Source organism: Condylura cristata, unplaced genomic scaffold, assembly GCF_000260355.1.
Source record: "Condylura cristata isolate star-nosed mole 26May11 unplaced genomic scaffold, ConCri1.0 scaffold00005, whole genome shotgun sequence".
In the NCBI taxonomy this organism is placed as follows: Eukaryota; Metazoa; Chordata; class Mammalia; order Eulipotyphla; family Talpidae; genus Condylura; species Condylura cristata.
The window spans coordinates 8,753,616-8,769,936 of NW_004567106.1; the positions used below are offsets into that span (position 1 = coordinate 8,753,616).

At 41.3% G+C, this 16,321-nt stretch overlaps 1 protein-coding gene across 1 annotated transcript in view; it reads right to left on the minus strand.

The window, feature by feature from the left end:
- Positions 1 to 5,060: 5,060 nt before the first annotated feature.
- PEX1 (peroxisomal biogenesis factor 1) overlaps positions 5,061 to 16,321 on the minus strand; it is a 53,185-nt gene continuing 41,924 nt past the window's right edge. Inside the window, exons 22-24 of the mRNA XM_004676678.2 lie at positions 15,665 to 15,862; positions 15,252 to 15,382; positions 5,061 to 5,337 (exon numbers count right to left, since the gene is read on the minus strand). Coding sequence (XP_004676735.1) covers positions 5,253 to 5,337; positions 15,252 to 15,382; positions 15,665 to 15,862 — 414 coding nt within the window. The 3' untranslated portion in view covers positions 5,061 to 5,252. The remainder of the gene's footprint in view (positions 5,338 to 15,251; positions 15,383 to 15,664; positions 15,863 to 16,321) is intronic.

Genomic DNA, 16,321 nt, shown 5'->3' on the forward strand with positions numbered 1-16,321 from the left:
TAGATTTTTTAATAAAAGGTTTATTTATTTATGCATAGAGATACCTCTGGAGTACAGGTGAGAGGTGCAGAGGCGGTGAGAGGATTCACCAGAGACAGAGTGGGGTGCAGAATAGGCCGACTGAAGGAGCAGCAGGCGGGTCAGGAGAGGTCTGCTGCTCCATGTGGATCACCTCTCGGGCAGGCGGGGATCACACTCATGCAGAAGTGGCGTTAGCTTCTTAGTGCTGTGCTTTAACCTTTTGCACCACCAGGGAGGGCCCTGACTGGGTATATTTTTAAGTGGTATGAATGGAATAATGGTGCTGTTTAAGTAATGCTGTTGATTGCTTGGCTCTCATAGGCCTGGTTTTGGAGTAGGAGCCCCTTTAAGACAATTCCCATATCCCCTTTATGTGACCCCCCCAACAGTCTCTGAGCATCTCTTTGCTTTGTAAGTTCAGTAGGCTTTTAACACATTCCATCACTACCTGAAGAGACCAGGGTTGGTTTGTAGTGCTTAAGACTAAACACACTGATGGATACAGCAATCATTAGAATAAGCAAGACTTTTAAGAAAATAGGGAGAAATTTGTAAATTAGTAAAGGCTGGAGAAAAAGAAAAGCCAATTAGTATTAAAAGTTAAGAATGGCAATCCTGTGGTGTGCAGTGACAAACTGGCTGCCTCACACTGTCACTCCAGGATGGCAACACCTTCTGTCTCTACAGTGTATGACACACAAAGATCCCCAATGAGTTGACCATAGCACTACAGGGCTTTAAAAAAGAAAAACTCCTGTTTATATTTCCAGCTCAAGGTATGGACTTAAAGTCAGGGATTAGTGTGAGTGATGAAAGAACCCCTTGTCTTGGGTTCCATGTGACTGAGATGAAAATCGGTGCAGTTTGATCCTGTAGTTTACTGGATGTTACACTATGTCTGTGTTAGATCTGTCACGTAAGTGAAGGCATTTGTTGGAAGAGTACTGGTGATTAAGATGGGGACACATGGATCTGGATTTGATTCTCCCATTCCATTATAGTGAAGTAGCCTTAATTCTGTTTACTTTTTACATTTTAAAAGGATAGGTTCATTAGGAAAAGGAAAGATGCTTGCACAAATACAGTGGGCAGGAGAGCTGCTCCTGCTGCTTTGCAAAGGGAAATAGTTCGTGCAAAGAAACCTTCATCGTCAGAGCTGGGCAAGAAAGCTGCCTCAATGTGTGTTGCTTAAAGACCTTTAAATGGGTCTCCCTGGTGGTGCAAGGGGTTAAACACATCACTATGAAGCTGTCATGGCACGAATTTGATCCCCAGCCAGGGGGTATCCCACACAACACAGCAGACCTCTCCTGCCTCGCCCGCTGCTCCCCTCGTCAGTGTATTTCAGGCCAATCCGCCTGTTCTGCTACCTGCTCTGTCTCTGAGTCCTCTCACCCCCTCCCCACCACCTCTGGCCTGTACCAGCTCTTATATGCATAAATAAATAAATCTTTCCCCGAAAGACCTTTAAATGCCACACTTTGGGAAGAATCAATCTTTCAAAGGAAGCTTATTCTTGCATTTCACCCCTCCCACCCCAATAAGCACTAGGGAGTAAATAAAAAGTGAAACCAAAAAGAACTGCAATATTTTGCTTTTTAAAGCAGTTTTGAAGAATGTGTGTAGGATAGAGTATGTGTATGGGAGCTAGGCTAAGCAGGGAAGAACAATTATTGGTCAGTTTGAATATGTTGAAGAACTTAATTTCTTTTTATTAATGTACCTAGCTTTTTGACTTAGTGTTAATTATTCAGAATCGAAGTATTCTAGGTGATTGTATTTGGGTAGTAGTAAACTAGATTCAGTGACTCTGAAATAAAGATGTCTGAGATATCTTAATATAGTATAAATAAAAAATCCATACTTTGTGAGATAGTTATATTGAATCATATATTATTCAACTTGCCAGCATTCCAATTCTGTCCCCCAAAATAGTGGAGGTGTGAGAAAACACCTAAGGCCTTAAGAAATGCATGCTGCATTTTGTTAAGATTTTTAAAAAAAGATTTATTTATTTATTCGTACAGAACTGGGGTACAAGCCAGAGATGCAGAGGGTGAGAGGATTCACCAGAGACAGAGCAGGGAGCAGAACAGGCAGATGGACGAAGTACACTGCTGAGGGGAGCAGCGGGTGGGTCAGGAGAGGTCTGCTGCGCCATGTGGATCTCCTCCGGGGCAGGTGGGGATCGAACTCATGCAGAAGTGGCTTAAGCTTCTTTGTGCTGTGCTTTAACCTGCTGCGCCACCAGGGAGGGCCCAAGATTTTTTTTTTAAACTTTATTTTGCAGACTAACTGGGTCATAAGCCAGAGATGTGAGGGTGAGAGGATTCAGCAGAGACAGAGTGGGGAGCAGAGCAGGCAGATCTACTGAAGTACACTGTTGAGGGGAACAGTAGGTGAGACAGGAGCAGTCTGCTGCACCATATGTTCCCTGGCTGGGGATTAGACTCATCCTGCAGGGTTCATAGTGCTGAGAATTAAACCCCTAGGCCACTAGAGAGGCTCTAGGATTGGCTTTGACAGTAATAGAAATTCTACTCAAGAGAAAACAGATTGTATCTGTTTCTGGCATTAAAAACTACAGGAATAGGACATCCCTGACTGGCATCCAGTCTCCTCAGGGATCCAGACTCGTCCTAGTTTCATTTGTTGCCTGTGATTTTTCACCTTTATGTCTGCAACAAGGTTGCTGCATTTCCAGACACTGAACCCTCATACCAGGCCAAATGCTCCTGTGGACTTCTGCCTACATACACTCATTTTCTAGAAATAGGGTGCATAGGCATTCAGCAATTCTCTTTCCAGGGAGCAAGTCCAAGGAGAAGGTGTTGGGACAAACATTTCATCATTCTATGGAAGCTGCAACAAATTGGTTGGGAATTCTATTAAGAGATGTAGCAGCTCTCACCTGTGAACTCAGTAGTCCGACTGCAATGCATTCTGGGTTATCAAGGGGCAGGAGGCTGTGACGTGAGACCAGATGGATGTGACTACCATATAGGAGCAAAGCTAGTGTGTTAAGTATAATTTGACCTGCAAAGGTCTTTGGTACTGCCTACCTGTGGAATCTTAAGACCAAAATAGTCTAAAACACCACTTGATTCTTATAATTTAAAAATTTTCACTTCTACTCTAGGCTACCTTTATAGTGATGTGTCTAAAAGCTTTAGGGTTCTGGCAGTCATTTCTCATTTAAAAAGATGTGAACCTGCATCCTTAAATCAGATAATGAAGGAGAAACCAGATGTCTAACAGGCCCTGAAATAATGTCACAAGACTTGTATGGAGTTTCCTTCCTCAAAAATTCCCCGAAGGACACCAAATCCTTTTCCAGGTGTCCTGAGAAACAACTGTTCTGGGGAATATGAGCAATTCTGGGTTTGCCCTTTCATTCCCACAGACCCTACACACCACTGTGCCCTTCCCTGCAGTACTGCTGCACTCGGAGGCTGGGGACCAGGCTGCTAGAACCCTCTAAGAGACCAGATACTTTGAACAACATGTCTCTTCCATTTTGTTAGGAAATAGAGACTTCTGACATCAAAGCCTTTGATTCATGGACTGTGGCTAGTAATCAGAAGGCCAGGGATTTGGAAAGAACATTGACCAGGAGCAAGTCTGGGGAAAAGGTCTGGCTGGCGTTCTTGCAACGGGCTCACAGTGAGAAAGCCATGTTTGTGTGAGTGTTCAGCCCAAAGCCCTCAGTGCTGTCATAATCAGGTGCTGTAGTTGAGCTTTCTCTGGCTGGCAGTGCCTTCTGCCTTCTCAGGTCAGCTTGTACTTGTCTAATATTCAGGTACAGAGTCGCCACTGTGGCAGAGATGGGGAGGGGCTTACATGCGAGCTCTGCAGTGGGCTCCCCAATCCGGGCGGACTGTTCTCCACCCTCTCTGCCTATTTGGCAGTAGCGGTGACCATCCATGTAGGTGCGCACCCAGGGAGACCAGTGGCAGGTGGATTACGTTTGTCCTTATCAGAGGAGCCAGCAATTTCTCCTCTGGTGGGGACACGGTGGAACTGCATTTGCTCTGTGCCTCAAACTTCTGCGAACATGGTTCATAGACATGCCCGCTGCTGTGCTGCCGTGCTTGTCTTGTGATGGTGCTTCTGAGCACAAAACTTGCTTAACAGCAAGACCAAGGCAGAGGGCTACCTATGGGATCTATTAACACCTTCACCCTGAACCAGCCGATCTTTTGGGGGAGATGACTTTGTAAGGTTGGAGTGAGATTGAGGGGCGGCACTTTCATGTAAACACTGAGTGACCACCAATCACTTTGTTGTGACCCACAGAACCTGTGCTCACATCCCCTTTGATTCTGGATTTGCTGATTTAGAGGTTGCCAAAGAGGAATACTTCTACCCAGGGAACAGTGATTCCAACATTTTTGGAAACAAAGGGTTATGTGTTGGCTGAATGAGGCCGAGTGGACTGACTCTAGTAAAGGAATATTGTTATGCAATGGGGGCTTCAGGAAGTAAAGAAGGAACCTTAAGGCTTCTTGACAGATAAAATTTACTGGGAGACGTCTGTCTTCACAGCGAGGCAGGGCATCAGTGGCTCAGGTGGTTTGGACAACCCCACCTAGCACAGGACTCTGGGCCGCTGAGGTATTAGGTGAGGTCAGTGGGCATGAACTAAGGCATGGAATGGGAGCCTGGCCTCATGGCTAGCTGCTCAAAGGACAAGGAGTGCTGCCCACACATTTTTCTTCACTGCCTCATGTACTTATTTGCATAGTTCATGGAGTTTTATCATGTTGATGGTGGCTAACTTGACATTAGAGGAGGAGTGAACATTCCAGATCCTCCTGGCTTTGGAGCTAGCAGAGAAGGTGTGATCTCACTTCTAGTTGGGGGAATAATTAACACTGTGTAAAGTCTACATTTCTTGATAAAAAGAAAATTGAATCAGTAAATTAAAAGAAACTATTTCTAGAACAAGATGTTACTAAGCATGAAATCTATCAAATGCAAGAAAGACATTTAATAAACAACTGAATGAGTTCTACATTCTTTATCTTTTCTTCAGAGAAAATAATTTACACCATTTGGCCAATATTTCATTATAGACTTTACATAATTATAGGAAATACAGAATTTGTTATAAATATGTAATTGATTATTATAATAACCACAAGTTTACCAATCTGACTTTAACTTAATTGGTTAAAAGGAAAATCCATAGTCACCGAAGACAATCCACGAAAAAAAGAACAGAAGTAATTTTATGCTAATGTTACTTTCTGTCCAGGCCGAAGCATTGTCACACTCTGAGCTTTTCTCTTCTTTGGATTCTGAAAGCTTTCATACCTTTAAAAAAAAAAAAAAAAGATAATTGTAATAAAAGTAAATGCTAAAATTATAAACAAAAGGCAATGGATGTTTGCCTTTTTTCTTTACATATGTAGGTGAATATAAAAAACTTAATAGTTTTAAATAATTGTAACATTCCATGTAAGTGAGGGGCCCTAAAACTGGCTCTCTTACATTGTTGCTATAAAGCACTATACAATTTGACAAGTAATTTGAAAAGACTTTAAAAAAAGGCAAGTAATTTGAGGCAGCAATTTTGGACACAGGAAGTAACATTAAATTTTTAGACATTTAAGTTGTGGCATAGCTATCATATTGAAAACAATGTAGTAACATTTAAAATGTGAAAGTGGTACCACAGATTAAGGCACAGCACTGCAGCAGCTTCTGTGCTAGTTCAACGCCCCCCTCCAAAGCTGACCCACTTGGCGTGGCAGACCTCTCCTGACCACCCCCCACTGCTCCCCTCAGCAGTGTTCTTTGACCACCTGCCTATTCTGTTCCCCACTCTGTCTCTGGTGAAGCCTCTCACCTCTGGCCTGCACCCCAGTACTGTATGCACAAATAAATCTTTAAAAGTGAAAAATCTTCAAGCTGTATGGAAGGGAGTCTGGTAGAAGTATGTAAAAACAGTTCCTATTTCAGTAATGATAATGAAGCATAAGAGCAGAAATATTAGGATGGAGGCATGACAAGACCAGAGACTGGGGCAGACATGATCAACGCAGTCGTTAAGCCAACTACTGAAATGAGAAACTCTTTAGGCCTCCGACCGCTGTAGGAAGCGACGCAGGCTGGGCCAGGTCAGTCTCCGTCCTTAGGTATCGCCCCGGTCACACCCCAGCAGTAACTAATTTCACAACTCGATCCACGACTACTGAGGCCCTCGCAAAAAGAACACCAGAGGACACAGCCGCTGCATTGGCGGTGCTGCGCTTCGACCTGTGGCCATTTTTCTTTCTCCTCTTCCTAATAAACCTGCCCTTTAAATGCAACCTCTGCCTGCCTGGGCTGGGCAAAGGCCTTCTCCTCCCAGGCAAACTTACAGTGTGCTGCCTGAAACTTCCTCAGAGGAATCCCGAGGGCCCTGCTCACCAAACCTAACATCTCATTAAATTGGGATCATCTGGCAACTGTCGCGGGGTCTTCACAGCACTGGTAAGATTCTCTGTCTCCTCTTCACCTCAGGGAAGTACAGTGGCTATCACTGTCTCCCTCTCCCTAGAAAGGGCTTGGTGTTTGGTGACTGGCTCGCTGAACTGATGGTCCAAGCTACTTCTTGGTGGCCCCTGAAGCACATGAGGCATCAGCCTTGCAGCTCCCCAGGCTGAAAGGTGACTAGGAAAACACTGGGGAGGAGGTAGGGGAACTCCTACCCATGGAACAGACCGGAACAGTATCTCAAGGTGGACAAAAGGGGAAACTCAGCCCCCATAGGGAGAAGGGGGTCTAGGCTTGGTGGCCATAGGCCTGGACACATCTGTTCTGCCCTTCTCTCCCCTCCGGGAGAGGGCAGTTGTAAATCAAACCTGGTGGTAGTGGCTCCACAATTGCTCTCTAGTGTCTTCCACCTCTCAGCAAGAGCTGCCATTCCCTTTATTGGGAAGAGGGCTGGCTCCAGTTTTAAGATTCTCTAGCCCTTCGAAGACGCTCAGGTGGGCAGAGCTGTTCAGGTGGCCCGAAGAGAAAGGGTGCAAACTGCAGGTATGGTCCTGAGCACTCCACGGGCCCCAGTCTCAGCTTTCCAGTTCGACTTTAGGCCAGCACCTGTCTCTCTCCCCTGTGTAGTGGACGGTCTTCCTTCTCTGCCTTTTCTATAGTGCCTTCTCTTTTCCCTTTGCTACTGAGAACAAACCCCCTGGCTGGGGACTTTCAGGTCAGGGCAGCAGCTCACCCAGACTTTCCTACAACTAAGGCCACAAGGATCCTCCCTGTCTATCCCTGTCTTTTGAGTGCCTTTCTGTGCCACCAATACTTCCATAGCTGCCTCCCTTGCTAGGGGGACCAGACTTTCTCCTTGGTTGATTAAGTGGACCCAAGTCTTTAAATTCAAGATGAAAACAATTCCTCTCAGAAATCCTGTCCCCCAAGTAGCAGAATTCAGATTACAACAGGTTTGATTTACAACTGCCCTCTCCCGGAGGGGAAAGAAGGGCAGAGCAGATGTGTCCAGGCCTGTGGCCACCAAGCCTAGGGGACTGTCTCCCTATGGGGGCTGAGTTTCCCCTTTTGTCCACCTTGAGATACTGTTCTGGCCTGTTCCATGGGTAGGAATTCCTCTACCTCCTCCTCCCCAGTGTCTTCCTAGGACACATTCAGACTCGGTTTAAAGTAAAAACTACTCAAATATGTTGCTCTTAACTAGTAGGCTGCTTTTAAGTTAGAGGATGCTTACAGGTTGTTTGGAAAAACTTTTAAGGCGGCTTTTTGAGTTAAATTCTAAACCTTAGACTTCTAATTAGGGTTAATGAAATGCAAAACAAGATTCTGTTGCCTTTATTGTGTTCCTCATGGTGTATTTGTTTGGGAAATCAATTTTTCTGCTTGTCTTTGGAATGGTAGAATTGGGCCCTGGAGAGCTCTGGTACTGTTTGAAACTGGACACGGATTTTAGTTCTATCTTATTGAAAACCTCCTTGATATAAAAGTACATTGAGGCCCTCCCTGGTGGCACAGCAGGTTAAAGCACAGCACTAAGAAGCTAAAGCCACTTCTGCATGAGCTCGATCCCCACCCGCCCTGGAGGTGACCACATGGCGCAGCAGACCTCTCCTGACCCGCCCGCTGCTCTGTCTCTGGTGAATCCTCTCACTGCCTCTGCACCTCTGGCCTGTACCCCAGTTTTGTATAAATAAATAAGTTCTTCAATGTATTTTTTTTTAAGATTTAACTGGCCATATCAAATTTAAGGCTAAAGTCTAAGTTATTTCAGAAATTAGATTTAAGACATGGTCCTAAGCCTCTAAAAAATATGCTGTGTATAACTCCTTACAACCAAAGAGTCATTCTTAAAAATGCAAGTTTTAAGATATGTTTTACCTGAACAAATTAAAGTACTTAAAGGTTTCTCAGTTTCTTCACAAATATTGGTAAATAACATACACATGTCTAATATTGGTAAATAACATACACATGTCTAAAATTTTTAAAAGTGATTTTTATCTTCAGAGGGTTATATTAGAATTATGAATAGCACCTATTCAAATTTGAATGAAAGCAACCAACATTTGAGATCACAATCTAGAATTTTTGGTAAGCAAAAACTGGTTCAAAAGCTAATGGTTAGAGGTACCCCAGAACCTCAACTTTCTCTGGGGACCACCCTGTTACACTGTCTGTGTCTAGAGGTGTTTAAATAAAAGCATTGATCTGTCCTTTGTCAACTAAAATAAATTTGCTTTTTGATTCTCATATCTAAACTTCTATCTTTAAGTCTTTCCCAAGAAAATTAATCTACTGGAAAAGAAAAAAAACTTTGTTTTCCCTAGTAAATGGCTGACCTCTCCCCACCCTCCTTACCCCTTGTTTTAGCTCTAGAATTAAGAACATAAGTACAAGAAAAATCTTAATCTAATACTTTATCTTCAGCATTAAATTGGAAATTCCATCTCTAGGACAAACTAAAGGTAGAGTTGGTTAAGTCTTTCACTAATTAGTTACCCAACTATTACACAAACTAAGGTTTTACTTTATTTCTAAGATCATTTTACCCAGAATGTGCTATAAGAAAGCTTTATTATCCCTATACTTAGTAAAATCAAGCTTTAAGTTTGCATCTGCATAAAGGACTGTAGTCTGTTTAAGTAATCTATATATCTTGGTGCTCTTTCCTCCTCAACTTCAGTTAACTGGGAAAACAAACAAACAAAAAGACTAAACCATAGCACCACCACTGAGACTTGACAAATCTGTTTTTAAAATCTTTGTCACTTTAATTATGACAAGCTAACAAACTTGTACAGGTTTTTACTAGATATCTAAAAATTGTTTTCCTTCTAGAAAAAAAAATTGGGACAATTTGGGTATATCAAAGACTGTTTGGGAAGCATTATCATGAAGATGAAAAGGTGTAACCATTTTTAACATATGTAAACTGATAATGTTCTATGGAATGAGATTTCTTGAAGCCTAATAAATTCTGGTACAATATTGAAAAACCCTGACAATATAAAATATGCATGAGTCACACAATTAAATATTCTTGTTTGTTTATATTCAAATTTTAAAACCATGTTAACATCTAAGTCTTTTGCTGCTTACAGGAGTTACTACTAAACCTTATAATCACTTCCTTTTTGTTAATTATTCTAACACTACTCTGAAAATAGTAGAGTGTAGTGAAAAACTAGATTCCTAAAACTGCTAACAGGAGATGAAGACTTACTTCTTGGGACTGGGAAGGGCCAGCATGACTCTTAAATTTTTCATTTATTTATGTAGATAAGAACTGGAGTATAGGCCAGAAGTGCAGAAGTGGGTGGGAGAGAGGATTCACCAGAGCAGAATAGCAGTGTATTTAGTCAATCTGCCTGAGGGGACCATTGATCACCTCCCTGGCCGGGGATCAAACTCTTGCTGCAGTGGTTGTGTATAGCTTCACAATGCTATGACTTAATCCTTTGTGCCACCAGGGAGGCCCTAACGTTTTTTAAATCAATTTTAATATTTTTGAACTATGCTATGATCTGTAGCAACAGCAAATGGCATCTTTTTATGTGTAAACTGAACCATTTGCTTGGGTCTCCTTGGTGGTACAGTGGGTTAAAGTCTTAGCACTATGAAGCTATCTGCAGATCCTGCAGCAGGGGCACGGTCTGCAGCCAGAGAGGTGACCCATATAGCATAGCAGGCCTCTCCTGACCTACCGCTGCTCCCCTCCACAGTGTATTTCAATCCACCTCTTCTCCTCCCCACTCTATCTCTGATGAATCCTCTCACCCTTCTGTACCTCAGTTCTTGCATGCATGCATAAGTTTAAATATATAGAGAGATTTTTATTGAAGTATTAGTACTTCCTGGACAAGTTTATTCACATGAATCTCATATGACTCTTCTCCTCCTATAGTAAAGTGACTTGAAACTTTGGGAAACCAGGATGCTTTCAGGAGTCCTCAAATTTCACAGCCATTGAAGAAAGAAAGCCTGAAGACTTGCTTTCAGAGAACTCAGTCTATGAGGAAGAGTAATGAATATCACACCCTCAGGAGATGCAGAACCCAGTACAGTTTGGGACTACAAGGAAAGGAACTTACCAGACACAGGTATTTATAGGCATGAAACCCTGGTGTGGTCTCTGCCCTGAGAGGCAACCACTAAAAGGCACAATACAAGATTCTTACATGTTAAAAGCATGTAATAAGTTTGTTTTGTGAGCCTAAGCAAAAAAACCTGACCATGTTTACTACAACTAAACTTGAATGAATCCTCCCGTCAGGTAAAACTGAAGTGAGAATGGGGAGAGAAATTATGCTTCAGTAACTTCTTAAATAACAATTTCTGAGCCTCTTCAGGCTACAGCATCCACAGATGTCTGGGAAGGATCCCACACTGTCCTTCCCAAACTCACTCTGCTTCAGAATCGGAAGATTGAAGCCTTGGATGCATCACACTCAGAAGAACTGGTGTGGCAATCCATGTTTTATCTATCTTTAATCTTTACTCATTGCCCTTCCTCTGTCAATAGTTCCCTTGAAAATTTCTATCATAACATTCCTCCTAAAAGTTATATGTTTATTACTACCTAAGGAAGTCTCTCTCCCAGCAAAGTGGGCAAGAGGAAGGGCATGGATACAGCAGAGGCTGGGCCCTAGGAGAGGCCATATTTCTCTCTACCCTTGGCGCTTACATGCTCAAGCTCATTGTCAAATTTGTCTCTCTTCTCCCAGGAGCCTTCAAGTTTCAACTCCTCCACAGGAATATCCTTCCAGAACCAGCAGCACTAGTCAGTTCAGAGGCTACCACTGGGGATGCCTTCTCCCCAGCCCCTTAGGTAGGGCCAGCTAAATACATCCTGCTCGAGCATGAAGCAACTTCAGGTAGCAGACCTTCTCCCATCACCTCCTCCAAAAGATTCTAGGCTAAATATGGTGGGGGAGAATGTGAATGAAGCTAAGAGTAGAAATATTAGGATGGAGGCATGACAAGACCAGAGACTGGGGCAGACATGATCAATGCAGTCGTTAAGCAAACTACTGAAATGAGACTCTTTAGGCCTCTGACCGCTGTAGGAAGCGACACAGGCTGGGCTAGGACAGTCTCTGTCCTTAGGTATCGCCCCGGTCACACCCCAGCAGTAACTAATTTAACAAGTTGATCCACGACTACTGAGGCCCTCACAAAAAGAACACCAGAGGACACAGCCGCTGCATTGGCGGTGCTGCGCTTCGACCTGTGGCCATTTTTCTTTCTCCTCTTCCTAATAAACCTGCCCTTTAAATGCAACCTCTGCCTGCCTGGGCTGGGCAAAGGCCTTCTCCTCCCAGGCAAACTTACAGTGTGCTGCCTGAAACTTCCTCAGAGGAAACCTGAGGGCCCTGCTCAACAACATGTAAGTGTAGAAATGCACTTCAGGAGGTGATGGTTTTAAGGAAAATTTGTTTGGGGATTTTCCTATAAGTACATATTCTAGTATACTACAGTAGAAGGGGAACAAAATTCTTTGTTAGAAACCCTCATGTAGGTGGGCAAGTCAGCCCCTTGCTATGAAGACTATAACCCAACTCTTTAGGATTAAAAACAACTGGGCCTAGAAACAATAAGTATCTTACTTTAAACAACCCCCAAACCTGGTATCAGAATTGTTCAAAACCTTTCAGAAACTTAAATAACAATTATCCTAGCTTTCTTATAATAGAAAAGTGTAAATACCTAAGGAATTAAAACACTGCCCAGTATCACCTAAGATTACACTTTAAGTCCTTGCCTAAAATCTAGTACATAGTCTCCATAAATATTAGTAACATGCTTTTGGCCATTTAATAACCATAACCTTTTCTTTCTGCCAGAGACACATTCTGAATTCAAGTTTACTATGGTAACAATGTGATATCCAGAAAAAGGGGGTATACAGGTTTCCCACCCCACCCCAGGAAGAGTGGAGAGGAGCAGCTAGAGAAGAGACTGGAAGAAGACAGCGGAGGCCTAGGGAGCAGAGACCTGTGAAGATGCTGTGTGTGCTTCTCAGCCTTGCCCCTGTATGGGGGACTTGACAGACACTGGAAAGACGCAGCTGCGGGTGAGAGGCTCATGGGGAGGTTGACAATAGCAGCAGCCTTTACCTTGACTTACATTTTGCTCTTTTCCCCAGACTTGCCTAACCTCTTCTCCCCCTTTCATGTGGGTCCCCACCAAAAGGCCCCTCAGACATATGCCAAGTTTTGGGGGCTTCAGTGGCACTGCTTTGAGCTAACCCAGTTTGGCTGGGCATTTGCCAACAAGAGGACAGGTAACTTTGGATGCCAGATTTGCAAATATTTTCTCTTTATTGTTCACTAATTGTATTAAAGATATTTTTATTGAAGGTCTTAAGCAGTGGAAAGCTGAACCCTATTAAAGCAGCCAGGTTGGGGGTCACAGGGTATCCTTCATCCTGCCCTGTAACACTTATAAACTAGTGAGTTTTGTGCTATGCCTGTTCCCACTACTAAAATTTTAAAATGATCTGTGTATATGTAGTATTTTTTTTTTTACCTTCAGCTATTGCCAAAAAAGCTTTAGTTTAGAAATATTTAATTTGGTAAGTGTTTCTCCTTAACCTATCAAAACTAGAGATAGTTAAGAGCTACTTGCATAATGGCTAGTTTTAATGTCATGAAATTTTCAACAATAATTATGTCCACTGACATAATTTTCCAAATTAAGTTAAATACTGAAACATTTATGACCGTAGATTTATCTACTTTTGGCTTATTACAAATTAAAAGCTGGTTTGTGTGTTAGTAATCATGCTATATTGAAAACTTGAAGTTATAAAATAGATGCTCTAGTAATTCCGGAAAGTATAAATTTGCTGATGTAACAGCTCAGTTAACCTTTAAATCCTAATTTCTACTAAGTGAAAACAAGGGAAGCAACTTTCAGAAGGGAAAAAAGTTATTTACAAAAAATGACTTCTCTTTCTGTAATATTAACTTGGCAGCAGGCTGGTTAAATGGAGTGGATTATACTGTAACTAGGCTTCATGATGACCAATTTCTAGCAAAAAATCTAGGATGGAGTCCTCACAACACCAGCAAGTGGAGGTGGCAGTAAAAATCATTAACATAATTGTTCAACCAGCTATAAAAATGAAAATCCATAGGCCCAGACTGCAGTAATAAAAGTGATACAAAGTATCAGGAGGCGCATCTGAGGAGTGAGGATGTGAGCCATTAGAAAGTTCCGGATCAGTACAAATCAACCTAGTCACACCTCAAGTAACTCAGCAGTAGGTTACAGTTCCACAAAGGAATGAATGGAATCCACCAACGAACAACGATCGGTACAATCTGCACACTGGCAGGATGCAACTCTTCTGCTCACCTTGACGTAGGTGCCCATTTTTCCTGGCCCTCAATGACATACACTAGGTCAGATGTATATTTGAGTATATTTCACCCAAAACACAGAAGACATTCCTCTCCACAGAACATTTAAGGCTCTATATGGTGAGGTCCCAAACTTGTCTCGATAAGCTAAAGACTGAAATCATAGCAAGTATCTTTACCCAAAAAAATGGTTTCATACTTGTGAATTTTCCAATTTTCATTTAATAATTTCAAGTAGGTGGAGATTAAACAGCTACTGAATTACTGAGTCAATGACCAAAAAAGACTAATACAACAAACATAGTATAATACAACAAACATAGTATAAGAGCAAAGTGAATAACATAGTACAAGGAAATTCTTAATCTTAAGTGAAACACAAAGTCAGTAGAAGAAAAAATAAGTGAAAATAAGACTAAAAAAAGGCGGCTGAAAAGATTGCTCAGCAAAGCAGCTTTTTAAAAAATGAATCAAAGAACTAATGCAAATAGCTATATGCCAAAAAATTGAACAACCTTCAATAAAATGGATTAAGTCTTAGGATCATACAACTTTTTAAGTCTGAATCATAACACTGAAGTACTCATTTCAAAGGAGACAACTGCAAGTCCAGATACTTTGACTGGTGAATTCTATCAAACATTCAAGATTTATTAATGATCTTCCTCACACTTCTCCAAAATATTAATAAGCAGAGAATTCAAGACCAATGTCACATTGATACTAAAATCAAACAAGGACAATGCCCCCAAAAGCCAACATTTCTGAATAAAGATGTAAAAAATTATCAAAATGGTAATATATTGTTATAATAATGAAAACATCCAAAGGAACAGACATCAGCATCATCAAATGTGATTGAATATAGGGATGCATGAAGAGTCAACTTCTGTAAATCAAAGTGCTACACCACATTAAATGAATAGGAGTATTTAGGTAGAGGGTCTATTTACCAAAGATAGCTTTTCACTTGGACTTTAAGACTGCAAATACTGGCTATCAACGCCCTGTCCCTCTCACCTCCCTCCCTAGGCTGAGTATGCTCAATACTCCCAAATACCTAACTGCCTTTGTATCTCATCGTTTTATGGGGTCCAATTAATAAGAAATTTATTTTTCTCCTATTAACTTGTCTTATGTCAGTAATTATCAGACTAGCCAAGGAACCTAAAAAGAACATGTTTTCACTCCTCACTACATACAAGACAACAATATACACACTCCAAAATAACTGCAAAAGTAAGAGCTATAGAATAAACAACTCTCAAATTAAGTTGAATCAATTACCTAGACTGGCCCATAGTCTAAGGACACAGAAGAACAAAATTTACATGAGTAACTGTCACCTATAATATCTCTATTTCCAAATCCGAACCTGTTACTTACAGCTCTGCAAAATTCTTCCAGTCATCTTCACTAATGGATGGCCTTGTGTGACTGAGTGCTGTCATTAAGTGAGACTGACTAATAGCCAGACTGTTTTTGGTTGGTCCTGGTTGATTAAAGGAGTCATCCTCCTTAAATGGGGGGAAAAAAAGACAAAAAAATTAGGGACATGGAAAAAAAAGGAACAAAGTAGTTTTTGGTTGCTTTTTTTTCCAGATTATACTAGACATTCCTTTCTTCAACAGTTTTGTTGTTTGTAATGCAACTGTTTTAAAGCATAACTGATCAAAGTGTTCAGTCTTTCTTATAAATATAGGTCTTTTCTTATAAATATAGGTCTTTTGCAAATCAAAGAAATACATCTCGAATAGGAAAAATGAGTTTCTCCAATTATAATGAGAAAAAAGTCATACTCCACTTTGGCTTCGGTATCTGCCTTTAATAATACTGATGTCTGCCCTCAGTTGATCTCTTTGTTCTTGAGTAAGTTCATGGTAACCGTCTTGTGAAGCTGTCCTGAACAATGGTGGTTGTGAAAAGAATTGGTCTTTCCCAGGAACTACAGGAAAATCTTGAGTCATGGAGTTTGCTGTAGACAGGCACTGTGAGCTCTTGCATAGTAAAGTATAATGAGAGGGAAGAATGGAAGAGGAAGTTAAATGAGATAATTTTTTTTAATCAAAGATAAGGTTTCACTGCTTAAATTTTAAGCTTACATTTTTAATTAACTGAAACTAAGCAAGTTTAAAATGTTCAAGTTCTGTAAAGGTACACTTATATCTAGCTGGAGCTAACATCCTGGGGGTAGTCTGCAAACGATTCTTATTCTTAGTTTTAGGGAATAAATGTGCATCGGCTATTTTTTTAAAACCAGAATGAAAATTTACAAATGTAACAATATATGAAAATTTCATGTGTAGCAGTAAAGCAACAGTGAGCCACTGTTAATTTTATTTGGCATACATTTTGAATACGATTTTTAATTAAGTGTAAACAATGATATTCCCCACATTTAACTTAAGCATTTTCCTAACTGAAACCTTACTGCTACAAATTCCACTGTGCTTACA